General features: G+C 32.4%; 2 protein-coding genes across 3 annotated transcripts; both read right to left on the bottom strand.

The window, feature by feature from the left end:
* Window positions 1–341: 341 nt before the first annotated feature.
* Window positions 342–12,868, bottom strand: LOC130648755 (lethal(2) giant larvae protein homolog 1-like). 2 transcript variants are annotated; one of them, XM_057454839.1, is made up of 19 exons: window positions 12,681–12,868; window positions 10,558–10,655; window positions 8,911–8,998; window positions 8,486–8,751; window positions 8,172–8,247; window positions 7,588–8,069; window positions 7,287–7,434; window positions 7,065–7,132; window positions 6,168–6,477; window positions 5,476–5,651; window positions 5,260–5,348; window positions 4,801–5,073; window positions 4,259–4,648; window positions 4,012–4,135; window positions 2,904–2,933; window positions 2,331–2,426; window positions 2,100–2,203; window positions 1,786–1,823; window positions 342–1,641 (listed from the first exon to the last, which is right to left on the bottom strand). In XM_057454839.1, the coding sequence occupies exons 1-19, from the start codon at window positions 12,750–12,752 to the stop codon at window positions 1,570–1,572; spliced, it is 3,000 nt and encodes a 999-aa protein (XP_057310822.1). In that variant the 5' UTR covers window positions 12,753–12,868; the 3' UTR covers window positions 342–1,569. The 2 variants fall into 2 exon arrangements, with proteins under 2 accessions (XP_057310822.1, XP_057310823.1); XM_057454840.1 differs by lacking the exon at window positions 2,904–2,933.
* A 1,256-nt stretch (window positions 12,869–14,124) lies between these two features.
* On the bottom strand, window positions 14,125–20,423 carry LOC130649510 (casein kinase I-like). The gene is made up of 8 exons (XM_057455794.1): window positions 20,277–20,423; window positions 19,820–19,930; window positions 19,247–19,395; window positions 18,021–18,249; window positions 17,179–17,349; window positions 16,424–16,572; window positions 16,018–16,150; window positions 14,125–15,690 (listed from the first exon to the last, which is right to left on the bottom strand). Exons 1-8 carry the CDS (start codon window positions 20,350–20,352, stop codon window positions 15,515–15,517), a joined length of 1,194 nt encoding a protein of 397 aa, XP_057311777.1. The 5' UTR covers window positions 20,353–20,423; the 3' UTR covers window positions 14,125–15,514.
* Window positions 20,424–21,477: the final 1,054 nt, after the last annotated feature.

Consider the following 21,477-nt stretch of genomic DNA (forward strand, 5'->3'; position numbering starts at 1 on the left):
TTCAATGTTGAAACATTGCTGCTTGCCCCCAAAATGTGTTGACTTATCAAAATTGTTTGCCATATTTGTGCGGCTGTGAGCGAGATATCAAAAGTTAACAATCAATTTTATTTCCCTTGACACAATGACTCTGATTAGTAAACCAATACTTGCAATGAGATCATAAAATCAGGTTTACCAGTCTCATGAAAAACCTAGAAAGTTTGGGGAATCCTGGAAACATAACCGAATCTTTTTTGAATTTTGTCTAGATTCTATGATACTTTTGTGAACTCCCTGAGTTTGGACATCAGGAGCATTTCAAACTTGCTCCGGTTTTTTAATTTTTAACAAAGACAATATTTTAATTATTGACAATTTATTTCTACAATATATCTCAAAGACTATGGAATAAATACATCAGATAAAATTTGAAATCTAGTTCATAGTGTAAACCCAACTTTGCATATTTGTACGTTGATAAAAACTGAATAAAAATGTTGAAGACAAACCTTTTTATTAATCGTGTTTGTGATGTGCACTGAGAAAGTATCAGTCTTCAAATATAACATACTGTTTTTGGTATAACGTAGTGTTCAAGATACAAGGATAAATCGGGGGTATGAGTGAAGAAGTTTTACATCTAGGTTAAAAACTTGACAAAATGAGTAAGATAAATTACACGCAACACTAACAGACCAAATAACCTACACACGCACCACGTAAGAAACCAAAACAGTTGTAAGGGCTTATTTACACGACTCTCAATACCTTTTAGTAAAAAATTAAAATTTTCGCGTGTCCATGAGTTGTAACAGAAGATAACCTAGTTCACAGGACTTCTTCAAATCCTCATACAAGTTCTAATGTTTGCATAATCTATTAATTTACAATATAAAATAACTTTCGAAAAAGAAAAATTGTCATAAAAATAATTATTTCATCACGCATCACAATTTACACTAATTCCTACAAATTAAAAGTTTGCACACACCAAGCACAACTGTACTTTTAGGGTTGGTTTACATCACGAGATTTTAAGCTGGATAAAAAGCCGCGGTGCATACAAAAAATCAAGGGTTCAGTCCTATCACGGGCAGTGTGCTCTTAGATGCACCAATGTAAGAACAAACTGGGAATTACGTTTCCAACTAACAACTAAAAGTGTTACAGCCCTCGGTGTTCTGTAAGAATTGAAATTCTTGAAAATCTAGAATTACTTTATTATCAAAGCAATAGATATAATACACACTTAAAATTCTTAGTAAAAGCTACGTAAAATTAAAATAATTTTTCATCACAAAAATAAAAAAAATGCAAATAAAATTTACTACGTCCATGCTACCCCAGCTTCTTCTCGCAAAGTGGAGGAGAACATAGTTGAAGCTATGTTCGTCGTTCATACGTGAACTAATAGTACTGTATGTGTAATGCTTAGTAATATCCACTACTGTGCTAAGCAAACTTAACTTGTGCATGTTGAAATGAAATGTTGCTATCACTTAGAAAAATAAAAACATTCTTCATTTATTAACCTGCGGGGGAGAGCCAGACTTTATTCCACACTTCTGTAACGGCGTATGTAGCGAGTTAACTTTCCGCTGCAACAGCTTCATCACCATCGATGCTTTTGTTGGAAATATTTGTAACCGGTTCAGCTTCCTACGATAAAATTGATAGGCTTTACCGTTGAGATAGTTTTTGTATAAGAAACACAGAGCAAACACAGGCTTTATGATTTCAAAAAAGTAATCCAAACAATTTATAAAAACATTGTGAAGGTGTACGATGTTAATCTGTACTCACCTCTTTTTCCTCTCCGCTAATTATGTGATTGCTCTCCGCTAAAATAAGAACAAATGCAAGCCAACTAAATTACAATATCAAAAGCTCCCGAGGTATCTAAAATCCAGAAAATGGTAGCCCGATTAGCCAGACTTTATGTTGAAAACGTGGGTTTTATTAAGCGCGATATTTAGCTTTTACTTGCAAAGGGGCTCCAGTGATGTAAGATTTGTGGAAAGCCACCCTGCAGGCTACAGGGCGCTCCACCCAGCATGCGCCTTTGGGCGTTTAATCTAGACATACTGTATTCTTAAATTGTTCAACAACTACCGTACCTGATGCGGGACTACTCGCTAACTCGCGTTCTTCCTCTTCATAACGTTCATCTTCGTCAGGTCGCATACCACGTTTTAATTTTATTATTGTGTCAGACGTAAGCCTAAAAAATAAAATGAATGAAAAAAATAAATAATTAAATAAATAAAAATATAGGGAATGGAATGAGAGAAAAGAACGTAAATGTACAAAGAATGCGAACCATATGGAAACTTATTTTCAGAACTTACGTGTTAGCCGAGATCAAACAAAACCGTTGCATTTCAGATGGTGATTTTAAAAAGAATCCTTCACCAGAACGTGTGAAAAGTAGTGATGAGATAGCTCTACAAGTAAAAGAGTTTATTTGATGACAAATACAGAAAATGATAAATTATGATTGCTAGTCATGGTTGATTTGTCAAGCGCACATACATTTTTTTACTATTAGCAACATAGACTTGTTTTTTTTCTTCACCGTGGGGCACAAAAGTATCGCTTCGTCCCCATTATTAACAAACCTGCTTCATTATTTAGACGAGTTAACTATAAAGCATTAATTTTGACTTTTTTCTTTTCTTTTGCGCATTGCATGAGTTTACTTGGAACAGAGTAAAATTGTTTGTCTTTAAGCGTAGGAGAAAAGTTTCGTTTGCTCAGCCATATATAGATTTGGTGTAGTTATGCCAAACGTCATCACGTTGTAGGCAACTTGTCATAATTTTAGCCAGTTTATAGCCAATCGGTTTCCGGCAATCTTAATCGGGTTACACCACGTTAGTCACGTTACGCAAAATTAGTCAAGTTAACGGTTAGTAAATTACCTCTGGTATGACGTGTTTTCAGCATCGTTGCTATCAAAAAGAAACAGATAGACCTGTCACACCCTATGGGTAGACTTCTCGTGCTGAAACGTGCCGAAGTGCCGATGTAAATATGGTGCAGGTTTATAGTTACAGACAATAAAATAGAACCAAACAAATAAAAAAATAAGAAACAAATACTTGCGCACTAATAAACGCATGTAATATAGTTAGCACACGAACATAGCACAATCTGAACGAGATTCCAGAGCATATGAAACAATGTTATAAACGAAATTAGGTTTCTCAATAAAGCGCTTTCATAGGAATAATTCTGAAGCACTTATCCCAGCTGTTTTGTTTTGTGTTACAGTCAGTTAGGATTTACAGTCAGTTGGGGTTTATGGGCAGATTAGGATTTCGGTTAGTTAGGTTGGTTAATCTTGTGAAGAAAAAAGTGTGTACGGTATTATGTGGGTAGAGCGCAAAATACAAATTCAATACACGTTTCCCGAATTACATGTTTTTTTAAATTTTGGAATTTTGATGTTTTGACCTCAACATCATTTTCAGCATCAGTAAATTGGTGTGTGTATAAATTTTCAACTTAATCTGACATGGGAAAGTGCTGTTTTGGTGGCATTATTGTTACGGTCAAAGCCTTGTTAATTTTCAACTTGTACTAATAAGCCTCATGCTCGAGCAAAGGTTAATTAGTACAAAATTAAAAAAACTGTTGTAGCAGGTTGTTTGTTTGATGTATGCATATGAAAACTTCACGATTTATCAATTTTCATGTGAGGATTTCGAAAATTACATTCATTTTCTTTAAAAAAGTTGAGAAAGAGCTGCGGCACGTCAAAGAAAATAAATTCGGGAAAGGTGTATTTAAAACAACAATTTTGGTTGATCGAGTAATCAGCTGCCAAATTTTCTTAGCTTTAATGTAATGTTTTTAATCTTGTTGTGTTTGTATCTCAATATACGTTATAAATTAATTTATCAGATCATTTCTTTAAATTGAGTTGGCCTAGACCTTTTAAATATTTTTGTCAGTTTAAATTGAACAGGAATAGCGAGTAGCTTTTTACACATTTAATTGGAGCAAATAGTAAACAAAAATTCTTACCCTATGTCTTCTCTTTTAATAATATTTTTCTTGATTTGTACTTTTAAATTAGGAATGCTGTATACTGCAACATCTCCCAAGTTGGTCAGACATACTAAACAGTGATGTATAACGTCTTGGCCGTCTGAAACAAAATTAAAAATTAGTCGCGAATAGTTTACGATAGAAACAACACAAAAAACATTCCCCAAACTTAGAAGAAATAAACAACAAAACGAAAGATTAAATTCCTTTACAAATAACTCACCAACTTTTCCCTTTACTTCCATAATTCCTAACTTGCGTACTCTAGAACCGTCAACAGCAGTTAACTTTTCCTTGTTTCTTGGTCTTAACCCAGGTAAAGAAAATACTTTAAATTGTTCTTCTGACGAAATAACAACAGAATGTCCGCCTGTCATATCTGCCGAGACCATACGACCAGCAGTAGTCTCTGCCACAGATGCAATAGGAACACCATGTCTATCCACAACAAATATATTTACAACTGGTGCATGGTGTTTAAGTTTGAGCTCTTTTCCAACTTCAGTTTTAATAGCTGTAGAGTCTCTATTCGTTTTATCAGGTACAGTTACTGAGTAAACATATATATAACCAGCATTTGTTCCTGCCCATAATGTTGGTGTGAGGTGATCAGCTAAAAAAGTCGTACAAATACTAGTGCTTATGTAAGAAAGAAGCTGTTTCAGAATACAACCACCCTATCTGCTCGTATTGTATATTCTAGATCCTAAAAAACAAATTTGCCTAAATAATGGGGCAGTATGGCACCTGACGTGACTGACTTACCATCGCCAAGAAACGTTTCGCCAAAGTATAAGCACCGCACCATACTTAACACAGCCTCGTCTACTCTGTTTTCATCTATTAATCGTGTCTGTGGAGCTGCTTCATACGCTGGTAAGGAGCGCACACCGGTGTTGGGCGAACTAGTTCCTTCTTGTTTCTCAGGTTTTGGTCTCTTTTTAGAGCCACGCCTACTACGCAACCTTCTAAATGAATCACGTAAAGACTTTGCTAAAGTTCTCTTTCGCTGGATCCCTGCACCAGTGTTGGCTAAGTCTAAAATATAGGAGTAAAAATCAATAAAGATCAATAAAGAATAACACTGTAACATTGAACTAATAGATTCATATGCTTAAACAAAAAGAGCTATACAATTTTGTCCAGCAGTAGACAGGCTTTGAAATGCAGTTATGTCTGATGCTGTAGCAACGTCTCTATTTTGTTTAATCTTTTTCTACATACCTGTTGGATTAACAGTACATTTGATTAGCGCAAGTTTACTAGAGATGATGTCGTAAACAATAAGACCATGACAAGTTCCAGCTGCAACTCTAAAGCAAAGAAGATTTAAAAACTAAAAACAGGGGAACAATATCTATGCCCACTAAATATTACAGACCTTCAGATAAGAGCATTCCTTCTCTGTAACGAATAATAATATTAAACACAGTGACTTACAAACCCCATGCACTTTCCATAGCAACAGCTGTAATAGGAGCAGATGGTTTAAGCTGCAATACTTTTACTGGAACAGGTCCAAAGTGCTTATCATGTGGATCTGTGCGAAGAGATAATGGTCCAAGGCCTTTCCACTCAAATCCATCCAAGTTAGCAATAACATTGATGTCCACCATCTGAAAATAGCCAAGTATGACACCATGTAAGTTAAAATAACATAAGTTAGATCTGGAAGTCTTTGAACAAAAACTTTCGCAGTCACTTAGTTTTTAGCATTTTTCATACAATATTACATTCTATTTTTATACCTTCGTACCATTTTTTTTTTTTTTGAATAACCCACAAAACAAAAGATTCCTCGTGTAATATGTTTTGATACAAAGTGAAAGAAAGAAGATATTTTTCTTAAATAAATAAATTAAAATGAAAAGGAATTCACTTTAATACGCAGCCATCTATATTTCAAAGTTTGATCATCGTCATTTGATAGCCTTGCTGAGTAGTTTTTAACTTGCCTTGCATATAATTATTTTCCTCAAGTTTTAAGACCGTGTTTTATAATCATCTGAGGTAAAACATATAATTTGCAGCTTGATGTACATAAGTTGATACAGCATTGCACACTATCATTGATAAAGACAGATATATGAGAGTATGTGGCTCAAAATAGATTCAAGTAAATTAAATCATACCTCAGCACTTTCCCGAATCACAGCATCTTTGTGAAGCTCATATATTACTAACTGGCCACCACTTCCACCAACTATAAGATTTTTTGAAACTGGACAAAGAAGTAGCTTTTGTATCACGAAGCGAGGATCGTCTGTAAACGGGTCAAAATTACCAACTTTCTTAAAAGGTGGCCAGTCTTCTTCATCAGGATCTTCTGGAGGTGGTCCGTCATCATAATCACTTTGAAATAATTTACCGGTATATATAGTATATAATAAATTAAATGACAGAGAAGAAACATCCCAGAATTTTACTGTGCCATCTTCATGCCTAAAAAATAAATACATTATAGTGTAATCTACTAACTTCTACAACAAATATCTTGTTCATAAGATAAAAAGCATACATATATAAGTCCTTAATAATTGTACCAACATATGGCCGTAAAATGGTTGGAAGATCAATTTTATAGTTGCTCTTTGATAGCTCTAACTTGTTTTTATATCCATTTTTCACATCTTATTAACTGTTAATTGCAAATCTATTTACCAGAATAATTAACTATGCAAATGCTGCCTTGATAATTTTATCACAAAAAGTAAACATATCCACTAAAGGCAGGAGTCAAAATACATCATATTTACTAAAAAGGTGTAATAAATTTGCATTAGCAGGTTACAATTCAGAATTTTCAATTTAAAATGACATCGTTTGTATTACGTATTACTATAATAGTGCTTCTAACAAAATAATGATTAAAGAAGGATCAATGGCAAGTGGCCTACAGTGCTCCCAGACTACAGCTACAAAGTCACCAAATTTTTGCAAACCGACTTTATATTTTTAATTCGAATCCTGACTAATTTAAAAATTTTCCTCCTTTTTCTAAATTCAATTATTAAAAAGATGGTACCTACCCTGTAATCATTAAATCTTTTTTACTAGTTTCTTGTATCAATCTATTTCCTCCCAACACTGGCCATGTCTAAAAAATATAAATACAAAAACATTTTTAATTCAATATATCCCCTTATATTTCACATTTTAAGGAAAATGTGTGTTAGCTGATTTTACAACCACTTTATCCTACTTTGTCCACTTTAACAAAAACAAAAGCAAACAAAACACATAGCAATAACCTTGCTGGTTGTATCAGCTCCTGACTGTTCTTCACCAGCTTGTATTAAGTATGTCCACAGATCATCTGGACAGTTTGTTATGTGTGTAGATGTTGTGATATGTGAAGAATGTAAACAAGCAAGATATGGCTTGGTATACACTGGAAAACTAAAAGGCAAATATATCATTAAGAATTGAAACAAGATTATGAAATCACAATAAAAAAATATCTAAACTTATATAATTTAAAATGACTTAAGCAAAAAAGTTCAAAAATATAACTTTGGATATATACAAAATAAAATATCAAAAATGCATCACCTCTTTTCAGAACTCATTAAATCAACAACGACAATTTCTTCTTCACACAAAACTACTAAGGCAGTTGGAGTTACTGATGAAGGGTCCCGGATTGAAAAGAAATCGATTACTTTTGAAGTAAAATCTAGTACCACTTGTACAGTGTTTCCTTGTAAAATAGACACACAGTGTTTGTCACCATACGATGCCCGCGGTAGCCCACCAGAAAATATAACAGTGGGGTCATGCCATTCAACTTTACGAATTGCTTTACAAGGAAATGGACCGAAAGGTGTAGATGTCTCCTGAACAACATCTGCATCTTCGTTATCAGGTATGTTCCAAACAGACAAACTACCATGCTCATGTGCACTAATAAATTGTCTACAGTTTGGATTCCATGAAACACTTTCAACATCTTGCGATGATACAAATGTTCCTTCAGCTTTTATTTTATCTTGATTCCACAGTACTATGATTCCTTTTTTGTAACCAATTAATAACTAAAAAAAATATTAAAACATTATGAAGGAAATCAGTTTCATAGAGTGAACACAATATCCATGTTCATAAATCTTTTGTTGAATCAAACTTAAAATAACAACCTTCTCGGGATCAGTTGGGTGTTCTTGTAATGCTTCTACTGACCCTCCATTAGTTTTGTTGACTTCACTTGACAAGCTAAAGAGATCATTATATACAAAGCATATGATGCAACAAACAGTTTTATTTTAGATAAGAATTCAAATCAAAGTCAGGTCTGTGAAGACATTATTTTGTGTACTAGATAGCTTTCTATATTTCCTTTGATACAAGTCAACGAAGGCTGGATTACATTCATACGGCAGACAAATATGATTAATCTTAAACAGTGTCAGCACAGATAATAATGAAAACATAACATAACATGAAAACACACCTTTGCATAATAATATCTTGGTATATTACATGATCTTTTAGTTCAAATGAATTTAAATCCAAAACATAAATATGACCTCCCTCTGTACCAATATATAAACATTCTCGAGCAGTGGACAGGCAGCACACAGATATCTTTTTAAGCCTTCCCTCTAGTGTGCATGCTTTAACTTCTTCTAATATAGATTTTTGACCATATGGATTATTAATTTCCCAAAGATGGAGAGAATTCTGTTCTCCATCATCACAAACACTGATAATACGACCCTTAAAAACAAAGATTTTTTTCCAGAATATGCAATTCCAAACAAAGCCCTAGAACAAATGCAGCCTTAGAACAAATGCAATGTGTTGTATCTTATATATGGGTATACACAACTATATTACAGGCAACTAAATTGTGCTTGTCATAAAAAAAAGGTTTACCTGTTCTTCTAAAAAAAATAATTCTTGTATACTTGATGATGCTGCTGATGATTCTTGTGCAACTAACTCAACACCAGGCTTTCCATAACTGCCAAATTATTAAGGAAAATAACAGGTTATATCATGAGGTTATAATAAATTTTGCACGTCTATATTGTAAGAGATGCTTTTATTTTAGTTCGCGATCAACAAAGGAACAAATTCTAGTGTTTGCACTTCAATGTTAATATATTAAAAATGGCATTCATTTGAGAAAAGAAATAAAATTTGCATATATTTGTAAGTATTAACAGGCCAAATATGTTGCATCGTTTTACAAACGATGTTTTGACTCTACCCATGGATCAGGTTCTATGAGCCCTTGAGGTGCAGGTATTAAAGTACCAAAACTACATATATATACTTTCTCTTATGGAAACAAAAAATATTTGTTAATTCCATTTGAAAAATATAATAGAACTAGATGCTAGAATGCAATAATAAAATTAGCCTTGGATGAGAAAGCAGTGATGAATCATACCGAATTGAATCATAGTGAGAATAACATGAGGAGGATAAAGTGGAAGTAACACTTGAAAAATTTTTCTAAAAAAATTAGGACTAAAACAAAAGTATTTGAGACTTGAAATGACGTTAATATTTACAAATCAGAACAAACAAACTTCAAAGAGTCCATTATAAAAACCTGACTACTAACAGTAAAATCATGATTTTTTCTCAATAAGTAAAGCTAAATTTTAAAATATAATAAAATGGTCTCTAAGAATTTTTATGATTGTATTGTTATGAAGGATCATTAATTGCTTATGGACAATCCATGAAGATTAAATCAAAAATGATGCCAACTGATGTGAAGGAGTAAAAAAAGAAGTTTAGAAAACTTCTAACTTGTTTCAACTACTATTTGAGAAAATTCTTTCCAAAGGGTTTGTAAAAAGTTTTAGATTTTCTAAACATGATTACCTTCCAGGGAAATTCCAAGATATCTTTAATTTTCTGTCAAAATTTCAACATTTTCTGGGAATTCTAGGACAAGTTTATTTTTCAGAAGTTTGATATGTTGATATACAATGTTTGCAAGCAAAACACAATATCGATTGATTTTACTATGTATGGGAAACTTTGCCACCATTTTGAAAAAAACTTAACTTTTCCAGACTGACTTAGATAAACAAATCCAACAATATAGATCTTAGAACTGAGTAATACAGAAGCAATATAGAAATCATTTGAGGCAATGTGTAAAAATAATGTGAACAAAGCTTTTTGTAGGAATATTCACATTTTTATAACTGGGGCCAATATAATATTTTAATTTCTTTTTATTAATCCAACTCTTATTGTGTGTTTAAGAGCATCAATGCAAAAAAATGAAGATTAATTTAATATGATAATATACGTATACAAGTCATGTGCAAATTTTATTATCAATCCCCCCCCCCCAAAAAAAAAAAAAATAATAACAAAAAACAAAGCAATAATCTGATAAAAAATAAGTGGATAAAAATATTCTTTTATTCCTTATAAGGGCTTAATACTTTTCTAATCTAAAATAATAATTGGCCAAAAGATAAGAACTTCTTTGTTTCTTTATTATTGACCAGACAATTTTTTTTGTGGTCAAACAAAACAACAACGAAAAGATACACTCTTAAATTCCCTGTCCTTGTTCCAATAGCAAGAAGTTGTAATTTTGAATCATAAGCTATTGCACTAGGTTTGTGTTGAAAGCCATGTTCTCCAATCTAGAAAAAGAGAAATATAAAAGCTATATAAAAATTTGGGATTTCCTCAGGAAGATTTATAATTAAACATTGAAAATAATTACTTTAAGGAAGCAGAAGATGAAAAAACTATTTAAATGCACTTTCAAAACTATTCTGGACAAATATCTAAGTGACCGGGTAAAAGTGTTTAAATAAACTTTGTAAATACTTATATATATTGGACAAATGTATTTACATGTATGTACAAAATTCCATGCACAAAAACGCACACATTTTGCCAATACCATAACGTTACGTTACCATAACTTTACTAAAAATTTGCATCTACAATTTTTTAAGGTGTAAATTATCTACTTATGAGTGTTTTGCCGTGATTTTGTTTACAGTGACAAAAATTATTATTCCTTCTTTACCAGTAAATTCAAGAAGTAATGTTTACAGACATTTTTGTTAGTGTATCTAAAGTTTAATTTTTTTGTGAATTATAATATTTTGATGACTGTATACTTCACAGGCAAAATTTTTGCAAACACAGTTTTTTTTCAAAAAAAACAACTCAATTTTAATTTCTGGACTTATATTTAAAAAACAACTATTTATATAAATTTATTTCTTAAATGTGAAAAATTTGATTCTTGAAAACCTTACTGGTAAAGCCATTGCACCACACTTTTAATTTGAGGCCAAATAGTTTGAAACAGATGGATTGATGACACATTCAAAAATTTTAACCTTGATAATTCTTTTTTTGTCTAAAACATGTTACAGAAGCATTTTAAGCCCTATACCTTAGAGAGAATGGGTTAACAAATTTACTACTATTAACAAATTACATTTTTCACTGAAGATAAAGTGATCATGGTATCATTTTAATTGATGACACAGCATTTATCAGGGTAGTTTGGAATTTTTTTAAAAAAATGCTGCGTTAGTATTTTAGTTAGAAAAACTGTATGCTTTTTCAAAGCTTTGCAAACTTTACCAAACAAAAATTTGTGGCGTTTAAAATCTTTTTATTGACCCATACTGAAATAAGATGTCTCATGTCTTAGTAAATAACAAATTGCGTCAGAATTTATTAAAATATTAAAGATAAATTGGGTTGCTTATTTTATCAAATTTGAAGGGATGCATATATCTTCAAATTTGACTACCATGGCAACTTTATTTTAAGAACTGTTTAAAAAAAATAATAATCTACAATTAAAACTTAGAATATTTTTTATGCTAACTTCTTTCGGGTTAAAATTTCATCTCCATTCTGAACTTTTGTTGTTTAAAGGCCTGACTTAGTGGGACAAATGCATAAAAAAGGGACCTGGATAAAGTTAAGCGATATAGATAAAGCCTCGATAGAGCCTCAAAACTATGTTTTGCAGCTGTCATGCATTGAGGATTCTGGAAAGGGTGGGTGGGTTTGAGAAATAAAAGTCTAACTTGGGGGGAAACTTGAGTGATGCTCCCCTTCTAATGCAAATTGATTAAGATTAGATTAACTTTTTTGCCACCGGAGGTATATACAGTAAGCTTTGAATTTCAGTCTTCTTTATTTTATTTAGTCATTAAAAGTTTGACTTTTGTTACAAAAAAATCTTGTAGACAAAAATTGAATTTTTATTATTAATTCTTATTTAGCCAATGTTTCAATTTAACATGAATTTTTTATTATTTTAAATATATAGCTACTTCATGCTGTTTCACATAGATGGGTTAATTTTGAAACGTTTAAAATGAAATACATAGCTACACATATTGACAGTGACAGACAAGAAATCTTAATGTTATTATTTGTGTAGACTCAAAAATTTTTAACAAGGAACTGAAAGTAATTTTAACAAGATTTACAGCTTTAAAATTTGTTTTATTGAGGACACATTGCCTATTGTGATTATTTACAGGAAATATTTCTCCTAGTAATAGTATGCTAAGCATATATTTGTAATTACACTTTTTTTATTTACCATCAAAAGCACGCTTAAGAAGCTATAACAACAACCACAAATTTACTTCTGATAGACAAGATTTAATTTTAGTTTGATTTACCTTGGCGAATTTGAATAGATCATGCCCTAGCTTGTCCTTTTCAGGAGCTTTCCTTCTCAGATTTTTCAGCATGTTGACTTCATTAGAATATTACTGCTCACAATTAAATTCAAAATTTAACATTAATTAATGTGTGTGAACGTTATTTGACTCTTGACCGGGACCTCGAGCTCAATGGAACGCCCAAGTGCCATATTTAAATTCTAAAAAAATTAGGGAGAGTGCTAAGCCGAAATTAAGAATCGGAGAGGTGTTCTCCGTTATAATTAAAGGAATTTACGGCCTCAAAAGCAACGGGAGCAAGAAATCGGATAACCCAGCTTGCCTTGTTTGTTCAAACAAATACATTTTTAAAAATGCAAAACTATGACATCATCATGATAATGATAAATGGAATGTTATGACGTCACACCCTACTAACAAACAAATTGGCAATAAACGCTAAATTAGTAGTCCAATAACTTCCGTCCCAGGCTAAGCAGTTGCAACAGGTCAGTTGTGTTGTGCGAATCCTACTATTTGCGAGAATTAGTCTTTGGAGCCTTATAAAAGTGGGTGGATTTTTTCTTTATTTGTTGTACATAAAAAGTACATAATATCCGAAACCATCATTAACAACTACTTTTAAAGTCATAATGAAAACCAAGCGTCGAAAATTAAGAATTGGCTGTTACGGAAAACGCCAGACAGGAAAGTTTTTCAACTACGTTGAGCGGAAAATCTTTAGTTTTACGCATGCGAATTTTGTGCTGTTAAATATAAACAGAATAAAAATTACAAATCTAGTTTTACGAAAAGATTATTTGGGAGAAAGTTCTTAAAAGAGCTCGGCTTGGCTTGGCCAAAGTTAATTTTCCAGTGTAAAAAGTATACAATTTTTTTTTACCCCAAAGGTACTGAAACAGAGAAAAACAATGTTCACTGCTGGATGTCGACGCATTTTATCCGTGGAGAAGTTGCTCCTTTGAATTGCGTGACTTGATCACATTTCAGATCCCTTTTTCAATTTCGTCCCCAGGGCTTCTTTTTTCCTTTCTGATATGTGTGCTGGCGCCAGCCACATATTAGAAAGAGAAAGAGAAGCCCTGGGGACGAGATTGATCCCTTTTTATATCCGTTTCATTTTACGCCACAAGTGTACACAAATATACCTGATATACGCGAAAAGTTCATCAAAAACGCATCAGCTCATTTCTGGGAGACTAAACAATACACAAAAGATTGTTAAAGGTTAAAGAGCCATGTAGAAGAGCCATTGTAATATATGGATATGCCCGAAATATACCATTATTATTATTCTTATTAACTCTGCGAAATTGTGAGTCATATTTCTCGCAGTTTTTTCTTTACTAATTTCATCATTTGAGGCTTTGGTACTCAGATTTCATGTAACTAAATATAGATAATGGGCGTTTTTCAAGAGGAAAAAATAGAAACACAAATATTCTAAAATGAATATACACTATTGTCATAATTCCGTTCTTTCTAAACTCTTTACCAACCTCGATTCCAAGATTTTAACCTTCACAAATACGTAAGTTTAAAAATCCTTGGGATCGAGGTTGGGACTTCATAAAACATACAAAATAATCGCATTCTTAGTTTTAAACATTAAATAATAAGAGCAAAAATTAAGGTTAATAACATATAGCTATTGTGTGGCCTGATTACTAGTGCAACGGGCTAACGGGTTAAGCGAGGCTAATCGAGTCAAATGGCTTATAGTTAGAATTTCAGACTACGTCACACAGATTCACAGTGCGTTGTCGAATCAGCAAAAAATGGTAGATTAGTTGTAAGTTGGCATAACAAAAAAAATGACGTTGAAAATATAACCCTTTTGCGGACGACGAGTCACGATTTGACGTCAAGAAGAGCTCGTTGGTTTGGTTAGTCAAAAAAATAACAATTAGTGAAATTGGATATCGTTTAACGAAAATTCCGACACACAAATCGAAGCACACACTGGGTCATAAAGAACTTCGTAAAAAAACACAATCAAGTCAGTATATTGATAATCGAAATAAAACTGTAGTAGATTTTTCAGACACGCCCAAATTAAGTACCCTATTTTTTGTCTTATTAACTGAAGATGATGCTGCATTTATAATAAACTCTCATTCATATAAAAAAATGTGCAATGTGCAAAGAAGGTTTACTTTAAAATAAAAAGTTTCTTTCGCGTACGCAGGGCAATATCTTTCTTGTGAGAAAAGGAAAAATTTAAAGCAATATTTACTTCAGCTAAAAGTAAGATTTATTTTTTAAAAGCATAAAACTCGAAACGAAATAAACATTAAGCATATAGCAAATTCAAAATTTAAGAAAAAACTTGATTTTTTTCTGCAGATCATTAACAGTACGAGCTTCAGTTTATAATTCTATTTCAAGTAGATCGAGGGTGGGGATGTTTAGCTACCACATACGTGCAACATCTTTCGTAAAATAGTGGCTGACTAATAATAATACATTAACACGTTTAGCGAGAATATTTGTTGCTTTATTTCAACCCACTGACACGTGTACACATCGTGTCAAAGTTTCTACCACAACAGCTCGCTAACATATAGAAAAACAGCAACTTAGTTACCATATCTTTAAATTAAATAAAATTCTTCGTGTTCCTACAATGCCAACTTTTTAAGTCTTGCCCGTTGACCATAGCAACGCGCGTATATATTTTTGTTTCGAGAGGAATTCCGTTTGTATCAGGATTAGTCCATTCTTTACGGCATTGCTTTAACGTGAATGTTCTACACCATTGGCTATGCAGCTCAATGAAAACAAATATACACGCTATTTATAACATTTTCCAGTCAGTGTGGCCACGTATATCAAGGTTTAGCGCTCACTCTGTGGTGACGCGATGGAGATCGTCCGTCATTTAAAATGTCTCTGCTTACTTTGCGCGTCGTTGTAGAAACTGGTATACCTCCACGCAACTGCGAAGAAGAGCGTACCACATCATCGCCATCACCGGAAATTTGCCTTGCGGATAAACGTCGGTCACCTGGAACATATGTTAGCGAAATTAAATGACACATGTAACAAAAGCTTTGTCTAAAAATGGTGCGATCGACAAAAAGAATTATTCTGCTAAAAAAACACACGAGGGGAGTGTGTGCTGAAACAGTGAACAGCGTCAAAATGATCGTTTTCGATATTTTTGAGTTGGAAATAAGATTATTTTTGTGTTCAACATGGTCCCACTATAAAACACGTTCCAATTAAATACATTTGCAAAATTCATGAAAAACTTAGCGAAAGAGATCTGATTGGCCAATTAGGTCAAGTTAATCTTACAAAGCCTCGCATAAGCTGTCAATAAAACACAAACCTCCAATCGCTTCTCTTGGCTTTGGTGCGGAAGTCGTACGATTATTTGTTCTTAATTGAAAATTCTGTCCGCTATAATGATGTCCATCACCATGGTGATCTTTCCGTCTTTCTTCGTCATTACGTGAGCCACTCTACGACAAAGAAAGGTGGGATTATTTACGACGCACGCATACCGGATGTCTTACAAAGTTACTGCTGACGTAAGCATGATTTTTGTTTACATCATTAATATTATGCGAGCTTCTCGTTTAAAGTATGGAAGGCTATGAACGTGTTTATGGAAAGTTTCAGTTCGTTTCTAATCTCACATTATATTCACAATCACGACGTCTAAAAATTGTCATGTTTTCTATTTTTAAATTTTCTTGAGAATAATGACCTAAAGATAAAACAGAAGAACATACCACTCGTAACAAGTTCCAGTCGAAGATATAGTCGTATGTGTATCCTTGTCGATGAAACAAACTGCGGAATATTTGACGTAGGAAACTGTAATCGGGTTTATCGTCAAACCTCAAAGCACGACAGTAATTTAAATAGGTCGCAAATTCAGCTAGAATTTAAGAAAACAAGTTAAATTGTCTGCAAAATAGAATGAAATGTTTTTTTGTCTTAAATAACTGTCAACACACTAAAACCAAAAGCAATGCATTTAACTCGGTACCAAGTTTCCACATACGGGGGCATACAGAGGTGGTAGGAGACGGGACCCTCTGTCATGTTTGCATGTGGGAAGAGGGTGAGGTGAACTGCTTTAAATCAAAAAGTGGAGGAGTAGCTTTCCAACGGTGGCTAAATTATTCCACGCAGGATAACTGTTATCGACAAAATCCAAAAAAAAGTTTAGCATTTTTCTGAAACTTTTTTTTGAAATGTTTTAAAACGTGCATAAACGCTCTAAGATTCAAGGTTTAATCTAATATAATTACATATTAAAGTGAAAAGAAAACACGTTATAGATTGGATTTCACGGATTTCTCTCGAATTGCCGATTTTAAACCCGTTTTTTAAAGGTTCTTACGGTTGGCGGGCAAATAAACTACCTTACGAAAGACAAACATGCAAATCATAATTATTCACTCTCGTGTTAAAACGTAATTTCGAGTTGGTCGTATAAGCTACGTAAGATTACAAAGTACAAAAAAAAACATATGCTCACGTGGGTAGCTACGACAAAGTTGTTCAATGGAAGTCGACATTTTCTTTTCACTGATTTTTTCGTATTTCTGTCGCTTTGTTCCGGCACGTAAGCCCTGCCATGGCAATGTACCCAAGTTAAAGTACATTAAAACATAAGCTAAAGATTCCATATCATCTCGTCGACTTTGTTCTAAATACAAAAATTTAAAATTTAGATCGACACTGTCTATTCGATAACGGTAAGTTTTCCGTCAGTTCTCTAAACAGTCAGATTTAGCACTAACGTTACTGATCGAAACGGAGAAAGTACAATTCAAAATACACTAGGTTATACCAACGGGGTATATGAAGAAAACAACTATAGTCTGCTCGCTATCAAATTCAATTCATAAAAAGTTTGTGTTTGAATGCAAAGTTGTTTTTTTATACCATTTTTTAGAAAAATATCGTTACAGCTTTTTTTCGAAAAAAATCGTGTTTTGAGATACACTTTTTGTTGTCTTCTTGTAATACTTATTTAAATAAACTGTCCAAGAAAATTTTCTTAGAGAAGAACTTAATTTCAGATGTCACTCACAAAATGCGCACTTTGATGGATAAATATACGAATTCTAACAATCTAATTAAGATTTTCAACTTTTGCCTCCACTAATTAACTTTCCTCGACAGCTTGATAGCAAGATATTATCAGAGATTTGCACCACACAGTATAGAAATCTTTTAACGAGCAAATGTATTTAAAATTCTATTGGTAGAAGTTCCTCCGCTTCTTTTCAATAACCCTCACAAAGTTATTATACTTTTTGTCATCAATAATGGACTTGTAACCCCCAATACAGGAAAAATAACGAATAAACTTACCTATGCCAAGATGCGTATTTATACTTGCATATCGTGCAGTTCCGGTTAAGTTTTTGTTTTCCCTGTAAGGTATGTGTTGATGGTTCTTTTGGTCTCTGTACTTTTTGGCCAGTCCAAAGTCGATGATATATACCAGGTTGCCCTTTTTACCCAGACCCATGAGAAAGTTGTCTGGTTTGACGTCACGGTGGATGAAATTCTTCGAGTGGACATACTCCAGTCTGCTGATCTGATAATAAAAATAGCAAAAGCAATATAGAGGAACGTGCGACCACACTTTCAACAGAAGTGATGCAACATATTACCACAGATATTGTTAAAATGGGTAATACACGATCTATTTAAATTGAAAAAAATTTTTTCATTTAATTTTGTAAAACAAACGTGTATCATCTGTATATACACTTTCAATTTGATTTGATAAAAAATTTCGTACACGTTATCCTTTGTAATGGACAATGCTCTGATAAAAACATGGGGGTGTTCGGAAGAGCTAATTTTATATGTTATTTACAGAACAAGTTTAGGAAAACTTTGATTCACATTCCCCTTTACAAGAAAACGTCTGAAAAGTTATTTTCGTATTTGTCACAAACACATACATAAAACCACGTGGTTAGTCGACACATCGGTGTTAGTAAAAGACAAAGAAAAAGTTGAACGTGTATTAATGAACAAAAATTTCCTAACTCATGACCACCATTGAATTAACTTAGCAATTTAAATGATCAGGTATCAAGACAATATTTTATCCCTTAGAGCATGTAATTATCTTACACCTATTTTCAAAACATATTTCTTAAAAAACGTTGTCAAATTATGATATTCCTCAACACATTTTCTGTTGACCAATCTAACTACTTTGACTAATTACAATCGGAGGTGTAAGAGGTAGATAACTCTTAAAATATCATTATGAATGATTTACCAATTAACTGTCTGCTAAGCAATTCTAACAGTATCCATGATAAATCGTCAAAATAATAATGCACAAAATAAACTAATCTGTGAAATTACCAACAATGCATTTCAGCATTTACACTTTTTTTTATTTATATATCTATAATATAATACTCATATACGTCTGTCTGTCACGCAAAATGGTAGCTTAGCTGCGCAAGTAGCGAGACGCACGTGATGCGTTATAAAAAGGGCGGGCGAATCCGTGGATTTTTCCACGGGCTAATTTATACATATTTTCTATATATTCCTTTATTTCCACCTACCAGTTGATCTGCCAGTAACAACACAGTTTTGATGCTGAACTTTCTGTTGCAAAAATTAAATAAATCTTCTAAACTAGGTCCAAGTAATTCCATCACCAAAACGTTGTAATCTCCTTCAGTGCCACACCATTTGATGGATGGAATACCAACTAAAAAAAAAACAATGTTTAACTGCATCATCATAACACAGTGAGTATCTTGTAGATGCTGAAAAGGTGGTGAGTATGGAACTGGTAAGACTCTTCCCTTGAAAATATTGTTTTTCAAGTAAAAGGGTTAAGAATTGCTGTAAAATTGTTTTCTTCTTAAAAACCAATAAAGTTGATTCTAGAATTTAATATCTCAGCATTCCATAGCATTTAATATCTGACCAGTATCAGATGTAAAAACAGATGTGTGCAGAAAATGTAGCTAAAATACGACTCTACAAAACATATTCACGTTGTGTTAATTCGTAGACATCATTTTTATCAGTTTCTGCACAACTTTTAAGGAGATTTTTTATCAACAGCATTTTGAAATGAGTTTCCTCAAAAATATATTGCAAATTACACAATTTGCTTGTTTACGTACCTCCACCTTGCATCATTCTGTAAAATTTCGCTTCAATGTGCAATTGTGGATGTTTTGATTTCAGACATTCCAGTTTTATCGCAACTTCTTCATTAGTGGTGATACTGGAGCCTAGTGTATCCGACACATAGAAATTCATCCTACTCTCAATACAAATAGCTAAATTTACTTTATAGTTTCTGTTTCAGTTTAAAATAATAGTAATAAAAAAAAAATACAAATCACAGCACCTCTGAAATTATCAAATTTTGGTATGCGTTACCTTGTGCACCACAGAAGCTGTCTATATGCATAGAACTTACACTCTTCATAGGTGGAAAATATAAAAAAGTCTGTTTTATGCTAAATTCTTGACACAAACGGTAGCAACATGTACACAATTTAGAAAACGAAAGAGCAATAAGAAGTGAGCTCTGGAATTTAGCATGATATATTTAGACATGCAAAAACAACTTACCTAAATAAATATCACCAAATGATCCACTTCCAATTTTTCGACCCAACCTATATCTACCTCCAACTCTTAACTCCATTGTAGTTATTCTATATATTTACACTAGACAAAAAAAATAAAAAGTGAAAATCTTGCATCACTATTTCAATATTGATATTGATGGCATAGATGTATTTCTTATGCTAACTCCCTTCGACACAATCACTTGCAGCAATGCAACTGTTATTAAAAACTCACAAGTTTTAAAATCAACATTGAAATAACTGTACTAAAATAGACAAGAAACAAAACAACAACACTTAAAAAGAATACAGTAATGCTAAATGTAAAAAAAAATATCTACCTTAAAACCACGCTTAATATTAATAATAATTAAAAAAATTATAACATAAATTTTGATCAAACTTCCTTTATTTGGATTGATACTTTATGCATATTTTTAACATGTAAATTTAACACGTAGATATTCTAGTTGTTTATTTTAACATCTTAATTTCCTGTGCTCCATTGATATTTAAAAAATAATCTTGTTACATTGTATAGAATTAACTTTTCTATAGGGAAAAGTTCAAACTTAAAATTTAAATATTATTCTTATTATTCTTGTTTGAATACTTCTAAATATGTCCCAAAACGTTTTTAACTTAGGAAACATCTCAAATGCAAGTGACAGGCTTTTTTCGAAGACGCATCCAACAACATATATACATCCACACACGCACAAAATTATTTACACAGCTAGCACATCTAAATTGCCATAATTAATGCCAAGAAGATCAATGCGGCATGTGTAAAACATTTAGTGTGCATTTTTTGCTATAATATTAAAAACATTTTAAAAGGTTTCAAATTTACTGTGAATAATCGTCCCTGAGTAATCATTAAGATTTAAAATAAACAAAGTCTTCATATACATGTTATTATCTCATAATTAAATATAATAAAGAAAAACCAAACATATATTTAAAATAAAAAAAACAGACCATGAAGTTTGAAAAAGCTTGAAAAAGTGACAAAAACTTTTATATACGTAATACATCACAAAATGCATTTAGATTTGAAATACAAAACTTCACTTGTAAATATTTGACAAAAGATTGTACCACATACATCTGGTATGCAGTATGCTGAGCATAAACAATATGATACAATATGTTTAAAAGACATAAAAAAAACTGTAACAATAATAAACTTGAAGTTGAAA

The sequence above is a fragment of the Hydractinia symbiolongicarpus genome, chromosome 7 (assembly GCF_029227915.1).
Source record: "Hydractinia symbiolongicarpus strain clone_291-10 chromosome 7, HSymV2.1, whole genome shotgun sequence".
In the NCBI taxonomy this organism is placed as follows: Eukaryota; Metazoa; Cnidaria; class Hydrozoa; order Anthoathecata; family Hydractiniidae; genus Hydractinia; species Hydractinia symbiolongicarpus.